The following is a 24963-nucleotide window of genomic DNA, read 5'->3' as shown; positions in this document are numbered from 1 at the left end:
AGAAATATAAATGTTTATAATTTGGCAGAATTTACAATGAAACTAAGTTATGAAAAATGGGAACTAGTTTATAACAATAATGACATTAATACTAGCTTTAATCATTTTCTACATATTTTGTTAAGACATTTTTATGAGTCGTTCCCAATAACAAGTAGACAAAAATACAAACAGAAACCATGGATTAGCACTGGTATAAGAATAATATATCTTGAAGCAAAAAAAAGTAATAACCCTATAATAGCCACCTATTATAAGAACTATTGTAAAATATTAAACAAAGTGATAAATCTAGCTAAGAAAATGACATATGATAATCAAATTAAATATTCAAAAAATAAAGCTAGAACCACTTGGAGAATAATAAATAGTGAAGTGTTAAAGAAAGGAAATAGAGACATTATTCAAACCTTGGACATTGAAGGTAAAAAGAATACTAACTTGAATGATATTGTTGAAACATTTAATAGGTACTTTAGTGGTATAGCGGATAATATACATAAATACATAAAAGGAAATGGTAAAACTATTAAATCAAAAACTACCAATTATATGACATACTTGACTGATGTATTTGAGAATCCATTACCTAGCATAAAAATTATAAAAACGAGTAGGGAAATAGAAAGGATTATATGGTCCCTAAAATCTAGTCAAACCCATGGATATGATGAAATTTCGAATAATATACTCAAAGCCTGTAAAACCTTTATTAGCGAACCGATAAGTTACTTATGTAACAGAACTATGCATGAGGGTATTTTCCCAGACACACTAAAATATGCTACAATTATGCCAATATACAAAAAAGGTGATAAAAATCTAGAATCGAATTACAGACCTATATCCATATTGACATCTATTAGTAAGATTTTTGAAAAGGTAATACATAGTAGATTGTTAAAACATTTGAATGATAATAGTATATCAAATAAATACCAATTTGGATTTAGAGAAAAGCAAGGGACTGAAAATGCAATTTATAGACTTATCTCTGGAATACTAGACTCTTTAGATAAAAAATGCAAGTCTCTGGGATCTTCTGTAACTTAGAAAAGCCTTTCAATTGTGTTAGCCATGATATATTATTGGATAAAGTGAGGTATTATGGAATAAAAGACAAACAATACGACCTATATAAGTCATATCTATTGGATAGAAAATAGAGAACTGCTATTTCCAATGGGACAAACAGTAATAAAGTATACTCACAATGGGTTAAAGTAACTAATGGTGTCCCGCAAGGGTCGATACTAGGACCACTGTTGTTTATAATATATAAATGACTTGCCCAAGATTCTAGAAACTAAGAGTATTCCAATTCTATTTGCTGATGATGCCAGTTTCTTAATCTCTCAAGACAATCCAATAAAACTTAAAAATACAATAAACGAAGTATGCAGAATATTGGAGGATTGGTTTAAACGAAGTTTAATGTCACTGAATTTATTGAAAACATATTATATAAACTTCACTGTAAAACATAATTTAGATAGAGAAATGGGAGGCATAGGAACGATTTTATTAAACGCAAATTACATTAAATTTCTTGGCCTGACTATCAAAAATGATATAACTTGGGATAGACATATAGATGAGATAATAAAGAAATTAAACACAGCTTGTTATATGATAAGAAATGTAAAACCAGTGGTGTCTGTAAAAACATTAAAAAGTATTTATTATGCATACTTCCATTCTATTATGACATATGGAGTAATGTTTTGGGGTAACTCAACACAAGCTGAAAGAGTTTTTAAGATACAAAAGAGTATATATGAGACAAACTCCGTCTTAAGTGCAACAATTTAATTGTAGTTCTTTCTTCTTCCCTTCTTCCACACTACATGTTTTGGCCCTATATGGCCATCATCAGGTGTGTATTCTTACGTAGCTGCTACACTGCCCGTNCCCCCGGCCCGGCACCGCCGCCGGGGGGGGGGGGAGAGGAGTAGTGTCCTGCATAGCGCGACAAGTAGTAACGAGAGCGCTACGTTACCGCCATATGCCGCTGGGGAGGTAGGGGTCCTCCGTTGCGCAACATGTCACACTGCTCCCTCCTTAAGGCTGTTCATCCCGAATAGCCTAACGGTGCATCCCCGTTCCTTTGCTTTGGAGGCTGTTCTCGCAGCATCTGTTCTCCGGCCGTTACAACCGCTCCCTTCTTAAGACCAACTCGTCTCGAGCGGTTTCCATACAGCTCGCCAGAAGATCCAGTTGTATCCCATTCTTCCATCGCTTCCTTCCATGGTACATTCACTCTCTCTGGGGAGGCCGGTTCTTCTATTTTAGCGGCTCCTCTTCTGTGCCCTGTCTTTTTTCGTTTTGGAGGGGGTCGTCCCCTCCACAAGGTCCAATCCTTGATCATTTCTTTCTTCGGAGGTTCCTTATGTCGACGTAACAGCTCTTGATGTGTTGTTTGCACTCGCTGACATCGTTGTTCCTTCTGGACTTCCTGCCACTTGCTGGCACAGGACCGTGGCGCCAAGTCCTTTCTCCGGCATCCGAAGGTTCCCTGGGGAGTTTCCTTCTTGAAGTCATTTCTCCAACGTCATGCCACTGTTGCGCGATGGGATATCTTCCTGCTGATGGCAGCCAACTTTATCCGGGACGCATGATCTCCTCGGATCCAAGATTTTCTGACGATGTTCCTCTTGCGCCATGACACTCTTGCATGGTGGGACACCTTCCTGCTGACAACGGCCAATTTATTCTGGGGTCTGCAATTTTCCCATGTCAGGTTCTTCATAATTCGTCGCTTTTGGTCCCTACGCCTTTTCTTCTTCGGTTCTCCGACCGGCATTACTTCGGCGTCTTTTATGGGTACCTCTCGTAACTCTGCCGCTTCAGGTTTCCTGTGCACTGAGGCCGGCTTTTCATCTTCTTGACGTGCCTCCATTACTAGGCAGGCTATCGTCGCTCCGACCGGTATCACTATGGGGACCTCTTCTTCTTGTGCCGCAGGTTTCATGTCCACTGGGCAGGTCACCGTCTCCTTGTCTTCGTTAGGAACCGACTGTCGGTTAACTACAACCGCTTTTCTTCTTGGATTTTTCTCTGTTACATCCTGGCAGGCTGTCGTCTCTTCCTGCCAGGCATTGAAGTCGGCGTCTAATTTTGTCAGCATGACGTCGATTTGTTTTTGGTTGACGTCTAATTTTGTCAGGAAATCTTCTCTGTCTTTTTTTCTATTTGCTTCCGCCTTTTCTTGATGGGTGCGGAACATTTCTTGCATGTGCACACGGTCAGCATCTGCTCTTACTTGGTTTGCCCTCATCTCTTCTTGATGGGTTTTCATGCTGGCGTCCATTCTTGCCAGCATTTCCTCTTTGTCAGTTTTCCTATCGGCGTCTAATTTGGCGAGGAAATCTTCTCTGTCGTTCTTCCTACTTTCCTCCATCTCTTCCTTCTCTTTCCTCCTACATTCCTCCATCTCTTCCTTCTCTTTCCTCCTCTCTTCCTCCCTATTGGCTTTCTGTCTGGCCGCCATTTCCTCCTGGGTGAACAACAGACGTTCCATCACCTTTTCCATGTCCATGTTGTAGCAGTAAACCACTCGATGCACAATAATTCAATTATTCGTCATGTGTGTAAGTTCGTATCCCACTTCTGACACCAGTGTAACGTGTTGCGTTACTGAAGACAGACTGAACTGATTTGCGAATAGGGTTATAAATCGTGAAACCCCACAACAGTGTAAACAGATTAATGCGATTAGGGTTATAAATTGTGAAACCCCGCAATATTGTTATAATTAATTGTAGCCGTTACTTGTAGGTTGTTGAATAAACAAATTAACGATCTCTACGGCGTATTCAGTAACGAAACACGTTACACTAGACATAATATGGACATACATATGAGCCAGGTAAATTTGGCGAAATATGGTAATGGGGTAACTCACATGGCCGTAAGGATCTACAATGCACTACCTAATAAAATTAAAGTAACTTCTAACGATATAAATAAGTTCAAAAACAATTTAAAGGAATTTCTTTATTTAAATTCTTTTTATACACTTGATGAATATTTTAAGAGATAATGATTTTTACAAATATATAAGAGTATAAGATGTTGAGTAATACAATAAATTAATAATCATCATGAATATGAGATAATCATACTTATAATTGAATGTTTTTATATGTTGGATCTGTTGTATATGTTAAACCTATATGACTAAAATATTCTGTTACTTTGACGGAAGCTTTCATATTAAAATTTTATTTTAAATGACAATTTTAGTGTATTGTATTAGAAAGTAGTTGTATGTGATGTGACAAACTTGTCATATACAATAGGTCTTTTTAACAATTGCTTGATAGCATTGACAAGATAAAATAAACTGTTTGGATGATATGGCTTGCCAATATGTGTGGAGTGGCAGGTTGTAGGTTTGACAGTGGTTTTCCCATCACCTGTGTGTTGTCCTGACAGCTTGGGCTGTCTGTGTGAGGCCTGATTATATGTTTTATTGGACTGGGGACGAGTGATGTGTGGTCATCATGAAATTGTAATTTTGTATTTTTATAAATGTAATGTTTTTATATCTTGGATTTGTTGTTATATATGTTTAAGCTATATGACCAAAATATTCTGTTACCTTTGATGGAAACTTTTATCTTAAATTTTAATGTATTATGCTAGAGAGAAATTGTATTATGATGTAAACATACATTGTCTTATTTTATAAGTCTTCTTGACAATTGCTTAAGAGTATTAGCACAATAAATTGACACAATTCTGTATCTAAGGCTTTTGCCTATTACAGATGTAATGGAATAAGGAAGAAATAATAATAATAATAATAATAATAATAATAATAATAATGATGTTTTTAAACACAACTGATTGTACTGCATGACAATGCATGTGCCCATGTGACCATGAATATCAGAAACCATTTGGCACAGTACCAATCTGACACTCTTGAACTCCTGCCATAATCTCCGGAGATAAGCTTTCCTGACTTTAATCACTATGTGAAGATGAAGAAGCATTTCCAAGGGAAGCAGTTTCATCACAGAGGAAACATTCAGCAAGGCATTAAGGTGACCTCTTGCAGATGTGAAGATAAATCAACAGGTAGGAACCCTCCTTTAACTTTCTATTCTGCTGACAGAATGTTGCCTACTGTCATGGGCCTCCTTGATTTGTAATACTTTCATCATTCCTGATCCATACTGTTATGTTGGTTTTAGTAAACTAATTCTCAAGAGGTGAAATATGAAATCAAATCACCAAAGATATTACAAAAATGACATAGTATTTAAATCAAGATATATGTTATAACCAACCTTGCTACAGCGTTGTCTCTACTCTGTTTTTGAGTGTTGTGTCCGCATTTACCAGTGCTAGAGATCCAACCAGAGCCACCAAAGCCCGATCAAGCCACGTGACTGGATTTGGATAAACTAGGCCTCCTTCATAGAAACCTAGATGTCCTCCATGTGCAAGTTCCAGATACAAAGTATTGCTGTGTTCAGCTGGAAAGTAACAGAAAAATTTAAAACTGTATACTATTCATAGTACTTCTTGTTAATTTTATGTCCATTATTCTTTAGTATGAAGTAACTACATTCACAGAGTAGAGCCCTTCTTAACATGCTAATTCTTGTTCAATTAGTCAAGAAATGTTCTGCTTTTCTGGAACTCAAAGGTCCATTACTCTGTTCACAAGACCCCTCCACTGCTTCCTATCCTTAGCCAGATGAATCCATTTGACACCTTCAGAACACATTTCTCTAAGGTTCACTGTCCTCTCGTCTATGCTTACGTCTTCCTTAATGGCCCTTTCTCTTCTGGTTTTCTGACAAAAAGTTTTGTTAATAAGTTGTAAATAGTTATATACTAGCAAGTTTTCAGATTGGATTAATGAAATGGTTTTTACCTTCTTTAATAATGTTATATTCAGAGGTAAGGTCATGTGCTATTTAAATCAGAGAAAAATTTTAGTACAGGTTATGTGATAAGTATGGCCTTGTATCATAATCTTTAAAAGACAAATTTTTGTTGGATGCTTCTCACAAAAGGCACATTTCAGATTCTTTGGTAACTGTGTGTAGCTAGCCTAACAGGCCTTTCTTATGGAAGGATCCCGGTAAAAGATAAACTGCTTCTGCACATCATAATCTAGAAGTCCCAGAGCATTCTCTTAACTGTTCTCTTTTTTGCTAATTCTATTTCATGGCCTACCCTAATACCTTCTGTGTGAAGTGGTTCTTATTCCTCAACGTTACTGAATGCAGATAAGTTCCCTCTCAATCACCTTTTTGTACAATGAAAGGCAATAAGAACCAGCAGATATGTGGATCCTGATGATAATATAAGTCCAGAAAATGTGGAAAATAACTACATCAGGGCACTATGCAAGTTGTTGAGCTCTTACAGCAGCATGTGGATTGCTGTCACAATAAATAGGAAAATCACATGTGTGGACTAGTCATTGCTGATTTTTCTTTTTCTTTCACAATATTTCCCTTTTATAGTACTATATTCTTGGATATAATGCCGTGTAGTTCATTTAAAGTCAACTGATGTTTTGGAGGAACATATTGCCTCCATCTTCAGGGTCAAAGAATAAGCCGAGCAAGAAATCAGCATGAAAGAAGGTGGAAACCAGGTGATGGAGGATATATGTTCCCCCAAAATGTCGGTTGACTTTCAATGGACTACATGGTTTTATATCCTAGAAGATAGTACTCCTCATAACTACTGTGAGAACCTAAAATGCTGCATCTGAGGTTCTCACAGCAGTGACTAGGAAGTTAACAGCCTACAATGAGTCTCCACGGTTACAACGAATACACGGAGAGTTCCCACAGGGACAACGCAATAACAGTGGGCCATTGCCTGGGGCAAAGAAACGCGTTTCCAAGGAGATGAAAGAATTCTATCTTTTGGGATATAAAGCCACATAGTCTAATGAGAGTTGACTAGTGTTTCTAAGGAAAATGCCACCTCCATCTCCAGAGTCAAAGAATAATCCAAGCAAGAAACCAGCTTGAAGCAAACATGCCAGTTTCTTCCTTTGCTTATTCTTTGAGCTGAAGATGGAGGTGATACATTACTCAAAAACAATGGTTGACTTTCATTGGGCTACAACCTTCTATGTTCCAGAAAATAGTACTATTCATTCATGCATTTTAATGTAATTGTGGTGAATTTCAGTGCAATCCTATATTAACATATTCGCACCTAGCTGTGTGTCTGCTGTCTGTATCAGTCATACAACTTTAACCTTAACACTGCATATTATTTTCTCATCATTCTCCTAAAATAATCGAATGTTAATGCAAAAAAATAAGGGAATGGGATAATCAGCATAAAACCCATTTTGATAGCTCAATGAATGAAGTTGAATGATACAGTGAAAGGAGATGTTTATTCCTAGATGTGGACAAAAGTCCAATGTTCCACTGTATGGTAAAAAGCTTGTTTGATTTCAGTGGAATATTGCAGCAACAGAGTTAAGCAAAAAACACTAAAACGTGAGATGTTACCACCCAGAAAGATTCATAAATTTGTTCAGAAAATTATTTTACTGAGGATGATAGCAGCGATACATTTACAAATAATGATAATGGCATACAACATGGAAATAAGTCTACACACTGAGATAATAAGGTACGTTACCTGCTCTCCTAGCCATCATGATGCTCAGAAGGGTCAAACAATATTTTTTCTTTTACATTTCCTTTTCCACAGTTCTTTATTTCAATATTTTCTTTTACAATTTCCGTGGAGCCATCAGATCTCATGTGTATGTAAAATGAATTAGCCATAAGCTTTCAAATCCTTTTTCTTTAAGCTGCTTATTTAGTGATGCTGTCAGTTAGAGACTATACAGCATCAAGGACAGGATGATTAATGAATGTGGAGCAGTTGGTGGAATGAGAACTGGCAGGAGCAACTAAGTACTCAGAGAAAATCTGTCACCATAAATCCCACATGATCTGTCATGGGATTGAACCTGGCTGTCACAATTGAAAGTCAGCAACTAACTTTCAGATCTTGTGAAGTACAGAAATTACTGGGCAGTGCAGGAGTTACAAAGAGAGGGAGGAGGGGATGGAGAGTGCAGGAAGGGGGGGGGGAGAGACTTCCAGCATTAATGTTACCTTCTGTGTGTGTGTGTCATTATTGGAACAGCATATGCCCACTGTCCAGCTGGCCAGCACTACATTTTTTCAGTAGAAATGCCATTATCTCTGAGGTAATGGCTGCCAACCCTGCAGTACTAGAAGATAAAAGATCCCATATTTCTAGATAAGAAACTGTTACCCATAAAATAAAATCCATCTCTGCAGTGCTGAAAGATTTAAAATCCCCTATTTGTATGTTGTTCATGTGTCAAAATATCACAGCTGACAGGAATCCGTAATTCCAACCAAGATCATGTATACTGGTTTCATTAACTCACAGGCAAATTGTCTGATTGGTTGCAGCAAAGCTTCAGGAACTATGGGGTCATCACGAGCATTGATAAAAATCATAGGTATGCAGATGTCTTGTAAGTAGTTGACACAGCTGCTCCACTGATAGAGTTCAGTCACAGATTTGAAGTTATGGACTTTCCTGCACATTTAAATATATTAATATTTCATGTTGAACATATTACACAGAATAGACGAACTATTAATTCCACTGTTGTATTAAAGTCACATAAAAATAAAATTTCATTCCAATCATGAACTTACCTAGTGTAGGCATCATCAAGCTCAGGGAGTGTGGCTGCAGCTATAATTTCCCTCTCATTCAGGCTGTAGTGCTGCTTCACCTCATCATGAAGCAACACATGGCGATGTTTAAGAATGATTGATTTCATACTTTCTGTCATCACATATAAGTAAAATCTCCTGAAGTTCTGCCAATTAAGCAACCATTTTGTACCCCTACAAAACATTATAATAACCGTTAAAGACCACGTAAACCTTCAGCAAAGTAGGAGAGAAGCAGGGCACAAACATGCCTATAAGTTAAATACAAACTAGTCTTTGAGTGCCAACGATTACAAAGAGTAACTAGTGTCGATTCTATGCTAAAGTGTATTCCCAAGTATGTCACTGCATCATTTTGGTTATTTGCAGACTTGTTCCATATCCTATGGCATCAACCTGTATTTGAATTTATGGAGGTAAATAAATTAAAGTCCAAATTCAAATTCAAAGCATGGTGACAGTGAACAAATTTGAGGTTATATCTGATCAATTTAATTTAGTTTGGATCTGCACTAGTGGAAATTTTATTACTAGTCCATTTTCATCACACTATAAGGATTATGAGGCTCATGACATTATCATGTCCATCTTTATGTCTGTCTGAACCATCTGACAAAGTTTCATAAAAATTAGCACATCCATCACTGAAATAGTGGAAACTCTTAACTTAACACTTTCTAATTTTTCACTGTCAATAATATCAACTTGGTAGCTATGCAAACTTCTGATGTGGGAGAAACATCAGCAAAACTAACACAAGGTTCTGTTGTGTCTTGCTCATGTGACTGCGTGTTACACAACACAAAGCACAATTCACACATGAAAATAGGAAGAATACTCCGATAGAACAAGATAGGTGTGACTCGCGTACTGAGATACGACATAAGGATGACAAATCCTGAACAGTTTTAATATTTAAAATTTATCATTATATATGACAAATTTATATTTTAGTTATTTTAGTATAAAGACAACAGGGCAAGCAATGAAGTAGTTCGACGTACACAGAAAAGCACCTGAAGATGGCAGTTTAGTGCTGTAAAATATGTAGTGCAAGAGAGAAGAGTAAGGTGAATAAATGTATGCACTGTAAGACGGTCAGAATAAATCATAAAATAAAGATATAATGATTATTCATGGTACGAGGAGAGAAAACATCATCATCTCACTTCATGTTTAGGGATATGCAAAATATTTCCCTCTTCTTTCTTCTAAGCATCCAACCTAATTTCCACACACAATGTCATTATGTACCACACTGCCATATACACCCTTACTATAAATAGGAAAATATGTAAATATTACAGCCCCTTAATACTGTTATGGATACTTGAAAAGAGTTGCGAACTGTTATATCAATTCTGAGTGGAATCTTATCCCATAATGCCTATGAGTCTCCAGCACTGCTACACACTGTAACATCATAATGTGGGCCAGAGGTACAAACCAAGATACATCACTGCCATACTCACTCAATGGCACAATAGCCTTGACATATGGATATGCCACCAATGATGTTTGGTGCTTTGCACCGATCCATTTCACCCATATATTTTGTGACAAGGTTCCCTCCAAGACTGAACCCTATACACACAATGAGGGTATTTGGATGTTTCTCAAGGATATGAGACAGCATCTCACCGAAGTCACCCGTGTGGCCTGCAAAATATAGCAAACAAGCTCAAGTTCAATAAATCTTACATTTCACACATGGCCGGGGGGGGGAATTATGAAGAAGAGAACCATCTTAATGAGTTGTACTGATTATTGTAAATGACACATGGAATAGTTACGATTATAATAATGACTTAAAGCATAAATTATAAAAGCGTACATAATTCAGTCAATCAAACGGAAAGCTTCTACTTTTTCTGACCTCAAACCCTTTGTAGTTATCTACTTAAAAAGATCCGATGAAACATAACACAGTAACTGAATCATGGACCATACTTTTATGTCCACTTCTATCACTGGCAAATTGTTTTTACATTTGCACATACAATTAATTTGAACGAAATGGCCCACTTCTATGATGGATACTTTCATTCAGAGTAAGAATGATGTATTTTATTCATGGACCCTTAATTACAAAAAAGGAATAATGCCTTCTATACTAGAAAGGTAATCTGATTTCAACCAGTTCTGATGATCTACTTTTGCGAAGGTAGCCCCCCACCAACTTTCTTCTGGAAGGCATCAAAAACTTGTCTGAATGTAGTACTTAATTTACAAATAGTAATACTATAATATACAAAGCTGCTTAAACTTTCTTCCTGTTCTGTCATAACTCAAAACCTTGATCTCTTAAGATCTCACACAAATTGTAAGCATGGCATCTGAAAGGTAAATATCTGACCCGTTGTGAAGTATTTAGAAAAATGTGAATAAATCACAGAATAAAGCCATCTGAGCTGATGTTCAGAAGAGTATCTGTTCATTTCCATTTAATAACCTTCTCTTTCTCTTTCTACTTTATCTTCCTCTCCTCTCGCACCTATTCCATAATCTCTTCTCCTGCACATCATTTTAAGCTTCTTGCCCTTCTTAATTTTTCTTTTTGACTAAATCTCCCTCTCCCATCTCTGTGTACCACAAGATGAGAACCCAGATCTGCGTAACACAAAGAAACTCAAAAAACTAAACTAAGCTCTTGCATCTTCTTAATATTCTCACAAGAAGGTAAAGCTATCCCTGTGAAAGGCCATGAAGGCCTACAGGGTTGTGAGACACCAAGGCTCCCTCATTTTCTATACAATCAGCTCACAGATGGCGGTGAAGTTGTCTGCCTTATGCGCCAGTTGACCTTTACTCCCAGGAAGATTCCTGGTATTCATTTCTGTTAGAGGATCAGTCGACCCTAGGGCCATTGTGCAGCTGGAAGGATTAGGTCAACTGAAAAATCCAATGACCCCATCAGGAATCGAACCTGCGACCTTCCAGCTTGTAGCACAGTGCCTCAACCAACTACACTACTGCATGCCCCTTAATTTTCTCATGTTCCTTCTTTTTCATTTTCACACTTTCTCTGCCATCTTTATCTCCACTTCCTCTTTAATCTCCTCCCAATTTCTCATTAACTCATTTTTAATATATACAGTATTATGACTTTTGCTCCCACTCCTCCTCTTCCTCCTCTCTCTTCTATCCCTGTCCCTTCATCTTATTCTTTTCACCTCATCCTGCATAACCTTCTCCTTCTCTCTTCCTACCTCTTCCATGACATGATTTGCATAGTTGTATATTAAGGGTCTGAAAGGGTTATGACTTGTCTGCATTAATTTTCCCTAATTCACAAATGGATCAATGAAACTGCAGTGCCCTTTTCCATGGACTAATGTTTAGTGTGTCACACATTTTGCAGTACAAATCTAATTGTTATTAGTATACCTAAACACACAGCATTTTAACTGAACATTCACAACTATGAACTGTCCATGAAAGCACAGACTATGTGTAATAAATATGAAAACGGATAGCAATGTAATTATGTTTGTGGGTATCTATCGATCATCCAGTGGTATTGTACAAGAATTTATAAGACAAGTTGACGTGATTTTAAAGTTTTTATACGAACCAAAGTTCGAAATTATACTATGTGGGGATTTTAATATAAATTGTTTATGTGACTCGAGAAATGTGCATCTAATAAGTTCATTAATGCAAACGTATAACTTGTTTTATATTGTGGACTTCCCAACTAGGATTGTAAAAGAATCCTGCACGGCCATTGATAATACTTTTTTTGGACTATAGTAGAGTAAATACCTACCATGTGCACTCTGTAAAAAATGATCTATCAGATCATGATGCACAATATCTGGTGATAAATAATGTGTTTGGAACTCAGTGGAATAAGAATAAACCTGTTGAAAAAGAGGTTAATAACTAAGACTGGAGTCATGATGTTTATGGAGGCACTACAAAATGAAACATGGGAGATGACCCTTAGTAGTATGGAGGTAGATGTAAGTTTTAATGCATTCTTAAACACATTTATAGTAATTTTTTAATCATGCTTCCCCATGCAATTTGTGATGGATATGGGGCATAAAAATCAGTGGATAACTGGTGGAATAAAAGTGTCATGTAGACGTAAAAGATACCTCTACATAATAAGGAGAGTAACTCATCACCTTAAAATAAGAGAATATTACTCCCGTTACTGTTCCACATTAAGAAGAGTAATCAGAAAAGCTAAAGAGATGTACTATAATGAAATGTTAACGAAATCCACAAATAAATCCCAAATGTCTTGGAAAATTATAAATAATGAAATTGGTTGTGTAGCTAAAAGAAAAGCAGCTCCGGCAGAGTTCAAAAACTGTGAAAATAAAATTGAAATTAATAAAGCAGCTGGGTTTTTTAATACCTATTTTATAGATTCAGTGAAGAAATTAATTAGTCAATATCCTAAAACTGAGGATGAGCAGTTATCAACAATAGTCTTACTGACAAATTTCCTGAAATAGTTTATATTCCAATTACATCGTCAGATATTTCTGGTGTAATTTCATTACTAAAGAATAAGGGTTCCTGCAGATATGATGGTATATCAAACAAATTCATAAGACTGTGTAGTAATCAAATAACTAAACCACTTATGCATATTTTTAATCTATCCATAACGACTGGAATTTATCCAGATTGGTTAAAATATGCTAACATAATACCATGCTTTAAGAAAGGCAGTATTACAGAAATATCTAACTACCGGCCCATTTCCTTGTTGACAGGGTTTTCCAAAATATTCGAGATATTAATATATAACAGAGTAATACAGCATTTAACAAACAATAATGTTATTGTAGATAATCAGTTTGGTTTCAGAAAGGGTGCGTCGACACAAAAAGCTATTTTTACGCTTACTGATTATATTTATAAAGCATGGAACAATAAGGAGATGGTCGTGGGGATTTTTTGTGACCTCACTAAGGCATTTGACTGTGTCAATCATGACCTGCTTGTCCAAAAATTGAAACACTATGGAATAAAAGGGTCTCTACTAAAAGTGCTTGAAACATACCTATATAACAGGAAACAAAGAATCATACTACAGACTCAAGACTCAACTACATATGTTTCTAAATGGAAAAGTAGCAAACATGGAGTTCCACAGGGATCTGTACCAGGACCTTTGTTGTTCAATGTATATATTAATGATCTGCCTAGAATTCTAAATGGGTTGGCACATACGGTTCTATATGCTGATGACACCACTTTTATTGTCTCTTCACAGGATATTAGTAGCCTTAATAACAAAATAAATATAGTTATGAGACATTTATATAGATGGTTCCAAGCTAACCAATTAACATTAAATTAAAAAAAAAACCATGTAATGAAATTTATGACCCCTAAGGCCACAGACTATCCATTACATATAAATACTATATTGACCAAACATTTAAATTTTCTGTAAATGTTAAGTTTTTAGGTGTGTGCCTGGACAATCATTTGGGCCGGGAAAAATACTCTGATGTAGTGATAAATAAGTTGAGTGTTGCAACCTTTGTGCTTAGAAATCTACAGCCTATAGTAAGTAGGCAAGTGTTGAAAATGGTTTATTGTGCTTACTGTCAAGCTCAACTTAATTATGGTGTTATTTTCTGGGGCTCTTCTTCATCATCAATGAAAAGAGTTTTGTGGCTCAGAAAAGAGCAATTAGAGCAATGTTAATGATGAGGCCTAGAAGTTCTTGTAGAGAGGTTTTGAGAGAATTAGGGATACTTACAGTTCCCTGTTTGTTTATATATGCCATGGTCATGTTTGTAATTGAAAACAAAAATAATTATCTTACAAATAATAGGGTACATAAAATTAACACTAGAGTACAAACTAGACTACACGTCACGTCAGCTAGACTATCCATTATACAAAAGAGAGTGTATTATACATCCATAAAAATTTTTAATAATTTGCCACATAAATTATATATTTTAAAGGATAATGTTAATTTATTTAAACAAAAACTGAAAGACTTTCTTATCCTGAAAGCTTTCTAGTCTGTTGATGAATATATGGCAAATACCTAATTGTATTATATTCCTATTGTATCTAGGTTGTGTCTATTTGGACTTGGTTGCATATCGCAACTACTTTTAATTAATCTGACGAGTTCAATATCCGACCCAATACGGGCAATGGATCTGTGAAGCTATGTATGTATGTATGTATGTAGTCACTGAAAGAAGATTAATGATGAAGGAACATCATTATCTGTGAAAGAGTACACATGTAGTAAAACAAATACAACATACAACATAATTTGACGGCTGCTAAATTTTGCTATGGACCACTGTCAGAATACTAAAAATGACCTAAAACAAATAAAAACTTACAGATCAATAGCACTTTTCCAACCTCTTTAACATTCCATACTTCACCAGTATTTTGTACAAGGGATGGCTTATATAATGAAAAGTTATGTAACAAATAACATAGGTAAGCTACATACTGCTCAGACATCAGAACATTCCCACATAAAGTTACTCCCAAGGCCAGGAAGAACAGTTATGAAATGTAAGTCAAATTATAGAAAATAGATTATTCTTATAGCAGTGAAAGAAGGACATCATAATGGTTCACTCGATGTGTCAAAGCTGAATTATAAGGAAACTTAAAACAATAAAATTAAAAGCAAACTACTACTACCAGGTAACAAAATCAACATAGCGACTCAGCTATAGCACTGGATGGCTAGTGTTTGATTTCCAGCAGGGTCAGAGATCTTTTTCAACACAAAGTCTCAAATGGCTCTGGGCCTCATTCAGCCTCCTGTTTAATGGGAACTGGGAGTTCATTCCCTGGAAGTGAAGTGGTTGGAGCCTTAAGCTGACCACTCACCTTTACCTAGTCCCAAGGTTAAGAATACACAGAGTTATACCTCCACTCCCCCAATGTCTTCATAACATTATACAGTCAACTCTCGATTATCCGGGCTAATGGTGGGGATGGAAGTCACGGTTAATCGAAAACCCGGTTAAGCCAAATTTTATTATACGGGCTGGACGACTGTGAAGGGTCGGAGTTCGAGTCCCGGTAGGGTCAAGAATTTTAACTTCTCCAAATCGTCCAGACCGGCTCTGGGGTCCATCCAACCTCCTATCCAATGGGTACCGGGGGCTCTTTCCCCGGGGGTAAAGCGGCCGGGGCGTGAAGCTGACCACTCACCTCCAACTAGTGCCGAGGTCAAGAAAATTTGGATCTATACATCCACTCCCCCACACGCCTTAATGGCGTAGGGCTTAATTCGTTGAGCAGAGGAACAACTTTACCTTTTACCTTTTAATACCTTCATAATACTATAGACCTACCTGTATTTAAATTTATTCATCCTCATTTCTATGTCATCTCATGGCCTATTTAATACTTTCTTTACATTACACTCAGTATGAATTAGTTATTTCAATCACTGTTCAACAACATCCAGCACTTTTTACGGTCACACTTAACACTTAAAATAATTTAATACTGTCTTTTGCTTTTTCGCGGCATTTTCCTTTTTACGGATATCCGTACGAAGCCTACGTAATATTAGCTTGTCACTTAATAAACTGTCCTCTTCACTCTCAAGATAGTCTAGTAAGGATTCCAAATGATTAAGCGCAGCACCATGTGATACTTTCTTACTGGCAACACTGTCCACCTCTTCCTCATTCTCACTTTCTTCCCGCTCTTCTGGCTGCACCCCCATTGAAGTTACGATTTCGTCACTGCTTAACATTTCGAAGCCCGGTTCACACGAGTCACAGTTAAACCACTCTCTTATATTTTCCTCGTTGACTTCTTCACCACCATGAACTTGGTTAGCCACTTTTGTCAATTTTATGGCTATCTCATTTTCACTGAATCCAGTGAATCCATGGATTTCGTCATCTTCATTAGTGATGAAAGGCATCAGTTTCTTCCATGAATTTTTCAATACAGATGGCTTTACTGTATCCCACGCTGTTGAAATCTCGTATATGGCATCTAATACTGAAAAGGACTTCCAGAAACACGTCAGATCATTGCCTTCATCGATGTACTTTTGTAGCAAATTTGATCTGTAGATTCTCTTCATACTTGAGATAACTCCTTGATCCATTGGTTGGATAAGTGCGGTAACATTAGCGGGAAAATATTTCACAAAAATATTTCCATCATCTGACCTCAGGAGACTTTCGTTAGGATGTGAGGGCGCATTGTCAATGAGGAGCACAGCTTTCTCAGGTAGGCCTTGGGATTTTAGATGGTCACGAACTTGAGGCACGAATTTAAAATCAAACCATTCTTTAAATATCGCTCTATTCATCCAAGCTACTTTCTGGTTAAAATAATGGATAGGCAGACTTGAAGCTACTGTTCCTTTAAAAGAGCGTGGTCTTTTCGCTTTGCCGATAACTACTGGTATTAGTTTGTGTGTTCCTGATGCATTAGAACAGCACAAGACTGTCAATCTCTCCTTACTGGATTTGTGACCTGGAGCCTGTCTTTCATTTTGAAATGCCAATGTTCTGGTTGGCAAGCATTTCCAATAAAGACCCGTTTCATCGGCATTATAGATTTGTTCTGGCAGCAGATTTTCACTTTTCACAAAACTATCAAAATTGGTGCAAAATTGATCTGATGCTGACAAGTCCCCTGACAATTTCTCACCTTGAATACTGATTTCTCGTATTCCATGACGCTGCTTGAAACGTGTTAGCCAACCGGAAGAAGCGTCAAAACTCCCTTCTAGTTCAAGTGCTTCGAAAAAATATTTAGCTTGTTTAGCACAAACTGGTCCTGTTATTGTTGTTCCCTGTGCCCTTAGTTGATTAAACCAGGTCAGCATCGCTTTGTCGAGATCATCGTATGTTGATTTCTTCATGGTTTTTCTCTTCTTCATTCCGCTTGAATTAGAAGACGAAGCAAAGGAAATTAACTCATTCTTTTGTTTTTTCAAATCACGAACAGTTTGTTCTCCAATACCGTATTGCATTGCTAATTGTTTAACTACAGCTCCTTTTTCCAGCTGATTGATAATTTCAAGTTTCTGTTGAATACTTAACACAACACGCTTCCTTTTAAACCCCGACATTTTGCTAACGCACTTGAAGATCTATATTAAGAAACTGATACTTACTTTCACAATGCACTCTCACACTGAGATGGTACCGTTAAATAACCTGGGGCGGTGTATTTGTCCTTGAAACTTTCCAAAAATTCTTGCATTCTTTCACCCCCACCCTAGAACATTGTGTTCGCATAACGGGACGAAATAATGCAGAGCTCGGTTCACACTAGTGCGAAAATAGTGTTAAACTCACCATGTGAAACAAAAGTGAATGAATATTAAACAACATATAAACTTAAAAAAAAAAGCCCCGGTTAAGCCGCAAACCGGTTAATCCGCCCCCGGATAATCGAGAGTTGACTGTACTTGATTAAACAGAGGAAAACTTTACTTCTACATACGACAAAGGCATCACTTCCATTCAGGAACAAAAAACGTTAATTTAGTTTCTGAAGACGGGAAATACAATGAAGTGTCTACTGGACCATACTGCCAGAACTAATTATGAAATGTAACATTTATATATACCTACTAAAACAACTTTAGTTATGTCTGTAACACCATTAATTTTGTATAGTAATATAACCGTTAAAATTTTATTATCACTGCTTTTTGATTCACTGTTATCAGAAACTAGGATTTATATGGCACTTAAGGTAGTAAAATTAATAATATAATACTTCTTAACAACATGGGTAAACGTTTCCATCATATATGAGATTTTATGGAAAACTACACCAGATCATGGCATCTCCAAATGTAACAGGAGATTTCATAACATGACAAACTTCCAGTGTAAACACTTCTTTCAAAAATACTAGTAATTAGTAATCAGAAAACCACTGAATTTTTGTAAGGACCATGCTACATAATTCATATATAATCTAATTACACAAATACAAGCTAACAATTTTATTGAAAAAATTATTGGCTGAACTCTGCCAAATACTCTAGCACATAAAAGCAATGAGTTATTCCAGAAAAGGCTTTGTTAAATCCTGTACATGTTTTGAAAACATATATATGAGTCTCTGCTACATTTGATTCAAGTCTGAAATCATAAAATGTCTACAATCTAGTTACTGAAGAACTGACTGAACTACTTAAACTGGTGGATTATATGTAGTCTATAAATGTAAGATTATTTTTGAAAAGCCATACTGATTCCAAAACAAAGTAATCCAATGCTAAAAAAACTCCATGGTTTTAATCTGCAAGCAAAATTTCAAGGAAATAGCGTCTCAGGTCTAGAAAACCGAAATTAACGGCCATGGGGATTCATTGTGCTGACCATGCGACACCCTCTATCCACTAAAGTTGACACTAACTTCGCCGACAAGTGGCGGTCGCTCGGTCGGTAACCAAACGTTAAGAGAACCAAAATATTCAACACTGACAATACCAAAACTCAGTGATGGGTCACATTCAGGGTCAATTAATATTTTCACAATCTAAACTATTTTCATACAAAACTTTCACATTTGGGTTCCATAACACTGGTCTTCTTAGACAAAGAGACAAAGACAGCTACTGCTCTCCGCAGCTTTTCAACTGCTCTGAAGATGGAGGCGCTACGTTCCTCCGAAACGTCGGCCAAAACGAAGAATACACGGTGCCTAAACCCAGAAGACAACTTTCTTCATTGTCATCGCCGTGAAAACCTCAAAACTTACAAAGAGTTCTACTGTTTAGTTGCCAGTTCCAGTTCTGTGAGGTACACCAGGCATGTGTCACATACATGACTTTGTCTGAAACAGTGGTGATGGTATTCATTTGACAGTGGTGGGGAAGGACTTCATCATTGCATTTTCAAGAAGTTTCTGAAGGGTTCTGATGATAGTGTACAACACTTTGGATTACTGGGTTTTTGGATGTTGTAACTAGACCTCTGTCCTTAGGTGAGGGGACAGGTGACACATACTATTCTGGGTCTGTCAGAAAGAACTAAACTGAATCACTGGACAAACTCAGGCTGGTAAGTTGTGACAATTAGAATGCAGAATCTCTGGAAGAACGGCATTGTTTCCAAGATTCCATTAAGATATATTGCAGCATTTGGACATAAACTTCATTTTACAAGAATTTAAGCAACTTCTAACCGTGCATGGACTTATTTTGTCATCCAAGATTTAAGAAAGCAAAGCTAGTTTTATTCCTTTGAATGTGCTGAAGTCCTGTCTGGCTTAGGTGAAGGTACAGTTTTCTCTGTGCTTAATTAAGCACCATGCCATGGAAACATCAGAGGGGTGGAGGTATATCTCCATGCATTCTTAACTAGAGTAACAGATAATGGTGAACAATTAGCTTCATGCCCCAGCCATTCTACCCCAAAGAAAATAGGTCCAGAACCATTCTGGTGAAGAAGCACATGATCTCTTGCCCCTGCTAGGAATCCAACTCAGATTTCTTGGTTGCGCAGCCCAGTGCCAAATCTCAAAACTAAATGAAAAATTCTGACAATATTATCTGGGTTCTTCATTCTAACAACACAGTCCCTTAAAATGATACTTCATTTCCATCAATATTTAGACAATATGTTGCTATGAACTGTCAAGAAGTCTGATAGATAGCAAGGAGACATTTTGACTGCTCAAAGTAATTACATTATTGATCACTTTGTACTTAAATTTTGTAACACCACTCAACAGAGAAGTTGCGAGAGTTTCAAGGTAAACTAATATTGACATGAATGCTTCAATGCACAAGAGTCCTTCACCTCACAAGTATATCAATATGAAATATACGTAACTGGGGTTCAATATGTCTCATGCATTGATCACGAATACTAGAGCTAGGAAACTCATATTGATTGACCTGTTACCCTGGAGATGCAATATAAACACAAGAAATGGTCAGTGTTTGACTTCTTCAGTTTTCTGTTACTTGAAAGGTCTATACAAGTTGTATACACACTTCACAGAATTCCTGAAATATAAATAATCATAGCAAAAATACTGTACAGCTGTTGCTATGCAATGACCGCAATATGCGTTCGGGAAACATGTTCCTATTGCTAGACAGCTGCAACAGCTGGACTACAACAACATAAATGGTGGTGTTTTCTATGTGGTCCATACTGAGATGTTATGAGCAGGACAGTTTGAAGCAACGAGTTCAGTTGTGAGATATTTGCCAGACAGTAACGACGCAAGCCCAGAAACTCAAAGAGTCTCCACTGTTGAGAGCTGTTACCAAACAACGACCAGGGAAGACTATATAAAAGGCTAGAGAAAACTTAGGGTGTAGTGATTTGTAAAGCGTGCATATCAGTGACAGTGTTATAGTTATTTGCAGTTAATATCTAAAAGTGGCCAATAAATCAAATTATCCAAAACCCCAACTATAGTCACACATACTACGTGATGAAACATATTTAAATTACCTTTGTCACAACAAGAGAAAAGTATATTTAGGCATTTAACGCCATTAAATAAAATAAACCAATATAATATCAGTCAGATTATATAGTCCAAAAGTCTATTTGACTAGATGGAACCACATTTACAACAGAAGCGGAAAGAAATCTAAATACTGAAGTACAAAATGATGAATAAAAACATTACACCATCACACGTACATTTACATAGAAAAAACAATACGATTCCATCAAAACCAAGCAATCTTAAAACAAAATATTATTTTATCCTGCAGTGATCTCAATAACTTACCATAAGAGAATATTCTGGGTGCTGTGACCCTGACACTACCAAGTGCTCCAACATGATTCAATACTGCACAGCGATAACCATGGCACTGGGCATAATGTACAAATGTTCGAATGTACACACTTTCAGAGGTGTTACCAATTCCTGGGCAGATGGCCAGTGTGTAGTCATCTGGAGTAAATAAAATGCTTATTATTAATTTTAAGTCCTATTTATATGAATAAAGATATAAAGACAATCTGGTAATGTAAAAATACACAAAAAGTGATGGGAGTAACTTATCATCTTCACTTTTCTTCAAATGCTTCAGTCTACATGGTGAATACGGCAAAACTTAATATCAATAACAGCATTTTGGTGATATAATCCAACTGAATGCTTAAATTCCATTCATACAGACCTGCACTATATTACAGTTGTCAAATACAATCTCAAAAGTCATAATCATAAAAGTTCATAAGTGCAAGCATATAAAACTTTATAGGCATGTTTATGACAAATATCCATAAAACATACATGCCTAACTCTGATGTGTCAGTAGTTATCTTCAGCAAGTAGGAATTAAATACAGATTTCATGCAACTGCCATGGTGTTATTTTATATTCTAGAGGTGCTTTATTAAAATGCCAAATTTGGCTGAAGATCCCCATGCAAAACTGTCTTAATATTGGCACAGGGGTGGCTTCAACCTAAAAGTATGCATGGCAGCCATGCTGGTATTATTGATATGAAATTAAAGGTACAGACACAAGGTCATTTTGTATTTTTCAACAACTTTCACAAAATCAAGCCACTGGTTCAAATACTATAAAATGTTTTTGAAGCTCATTTCTTCACATATTTTCATGGTAACTACATAAAATTATGCATCACTTCCACCTCATAAGTTTGCAAGGACATAATGTTGATATTGTGGATGGAAAGGGATTAATTTAATGAACATATGTCATTTGATTCAATATTTACTGGGGGGTTGATACAGGAACATATTTCTTTATACGATACGGTAAGCTAAGAAAATCACACTCACTACTGCAACATTTTCATTTTCAACACCTAGAAGCCTAAATGACTTTAGCAGATTCACATATAATTAAACTTCAGATCTGTATTTGTTGACAATGAATATACATGCCATACAGTAGAACTTGTCACACAGGAATTGCCAGCTACCTCTTCTGTCTATTAAGAAAAGATGGATGTTGATAGCATCATGTCCCTGCCCTGCGTGTGTCAGTTCCTCATAATAACTTCTGAATAAATTTACAAATTTTATTGAAAGTTGGTATAGACTTCGTGCCACATCACTTTCATACTTTCAATTTCCTACCATCAATAATACCAACATGGAGGGCAAGTGTAAGAGATTGGAATGACTGTAGAGCGAACAAATGAAGGGGCCTAAAATTCCATGAGAACAGATGTTCCAAAGTATGCAACTGCGTTGCTGTACTTACTAAGAACGTAAAACAATAGAGCAGCCATATAAAACTCATGTTCTGCCTTCAGAATGTTAGAATTCGAAAAAAAACAAGTGTGCCCCACATGTGCAACAAAAGTTTAGGACCAAGTATGGTAAGAAGCCACCAACCAGAAGGCAATTCACCACTGGCACAAGAAATTCGTGGCTACAGGTTGCTTGTGCCCAGAAAAGAAGAGTGGACGTCCGGGTGTGAGTGAAGAGGACGTGGATCATGTAAGAGAGACATTCACGAGGAGTCTGAAGAAATCAGTCCGTCAAGCATCCCGTGAACTCCAAATGCCCCCAATGACAGTGTGGAAAGTTCTGCGCAAGAAGCTGACAATCAAGCTATTCAAATTGCAGCTAGTGCATAAGCTAAATGACCAAGACAAAGGCAGGCGCTTTGAGTTTTGTTGTCAGTTGCAACAACTGGCAGAGGATGACGATTGGGTCGTGAATCGATTAATTTTTAGCATCGAAGCGACATTTCACACCAATGAACAGTGAACGGGCATAACTGTCGAATCTGGGGTACCACGAAAGCGCAGGAATTCACTGAATATTAGCGCGATTTCCCGAAGGTGAATGTTTTCTGCGCCTTGTCACGTCGAAAACTCTATGGGCCATTCATCTTCTCCGAGGCCACTGTTACTGGATATAACTATCGGACATGTTGCAGCAATGGCTGATGCCTCAAATGAAATCGAATTCTGATACGTTCGTTTTACAGTAGGAAGGGGCTCTACCCCATTTTCATGGTGAAGTTCGTGAATACCTGAACACGGAGCTCCCCAGCGATGGATCGGACGTGCTGCATGTTTCGTGAAATGGCATCCGCGATCGCCAGATATCACTCCGTGTGATTTTCTTCTGTGGGGACACGTGAAAGATCTGGTGTATGTACCGCCTTTTCCACGTGATAGAGCAGAGCTCAAGGAGAGAACCCAGCAAGCGACCGCCACAGTCGACGAGGCCGTATGGCAAAAATTCGATTACCGTGTGGACGTCTGCCGAGTCACTCAAGGTCCCCACATCGAAAGTTTATGAGGTAAAAACAAACTTTCACAGTTTTTCTTCAAAATGACACATATTACATGATGTCTGTATAATCTGTACTTCTTGTGCAATAAATAACTTAAAGTGTGCCCAGACTTTATGTACACTCTGTAGAAATGACTACTTTACCATATTCTGCCTCTTAGCGGATACCTTCTATAAATAACTATTGCAGGCCTAAATCCATGTTCCAGCATTTTCCTTGAATAGCAAACACTATAGCAGCTTACCATGAAATTCTGGAACCGCCTCGGGATCTTGTCTAACAACGCTCTTTCGCTATACGCCGTGTCGAACCTTCCAGTTTCTGTACCACGAAGAGCTGTTTGGCTAACATTTTAGGCAAAGTTTGAGGGGTATGGAACATGATTAGGTTGCGAGTATGAAGGTGGACACATCCTCTATAGCAGTGTTTCCAACCTGTGGTCCGCGGACCCCCTTCAAAATGGGTCCGCGGGATAGTTTATTTTCATTAAGCTTTATCTTATCATGTTCCTCACACCTGGGATATTTGCAATATATATCTCTGGCTCTTGAGGCCCATGGTTGAAGTAAAATTTAACGGGACTGTTGGTACCGTTACTTCTTCCCTTTGTAAAGCAGAGGTGAATAACCAACGATTTGTGTAGCTTTTTCCAAGGAACAATCAAGTTCCTTCCGTCAAATGTGACACTTTTTTAAGTTTTCCACCTCGTCAGCACCTGCCTTACATGTTTCGGCTCACCACGGAGCCATCATCAGAGGCATTTATAGTAGAAAAAGAAATCACCAACACACAAAACTTCACTTTGTCCAAGATAGCCACTTTCCAGTTAATTAAAATAATTACAAATAGTTAAAATTACCCAGAATGTCGATTCACTAAAAGTTTTTCACACACCACAGTAGCTTCCTTATTTGATTCGTCGTTAATTCTGTAAAATTATGTTTCGTTATTTGAAGTAAGAATTCTTAAAATCCCTAGAATTCTTTCCCGCTTGGCCCAATCTTTTTGCTTCGGGATGTTGTTGACGTGTGTTGTC

General features: G+C 37.2%; 1 protein-coding gene across 1 annotated transcript in view; it reads right to left on the bottom strand.

The window, feature by feature from the left end:
* LOC111869726 (abhydrolase domain-containing protein 2) overlaps positions 1-24963 on the bottom strand; it is a 55125-nt gene that overhangs the window by 5557 nt on the left and 24605 nt on the right. The window contains exons 3-7 of the mRNA XM_023861456.2: positions 21426-21593; positions 10193-10379; positions 8700-8894; positions 8423-8577; positions 5298-5486 (exon numbers count right to left, since the gene is read on the bottom strand). Of these exons, the coding sequence (XP_023717224.1) occupies positions 5302-5486; positions 8423-8577; positions 8700-8894; positions 10193-10379; positions 21426-21593 (890 nt within the window). The 3' untranslated portion in view covers positions 5298-5301. The remainder of the gene's footprint in view (positions 1-5297; positions 5487-8422; positions 8578-8699; positions 8895-10192; positions 10380-21425; positions 21594-24963) is intronic.

The sequence above is a fragment of the Cryptotermes secundus genome, unplaced genomic scaffold (assembly GCF_002891405.2).
Source record: "Cryptotermes secundus unplaced genomic scaffold, Csec_1.0 scaffold2336, whole genome shotgun sequence".
Taxonomy (NCBI): Eukaryota; Metazoa; Arthropoda; class Insecta; order Blattodea; family Kalotermitidae; genus Cryptotermes; species Cryptotermes secundus.
Note: the sequence above shows the minus strand (reverse complement) of the source record. Positions and strands in the feature narration are given on the sequence as shown.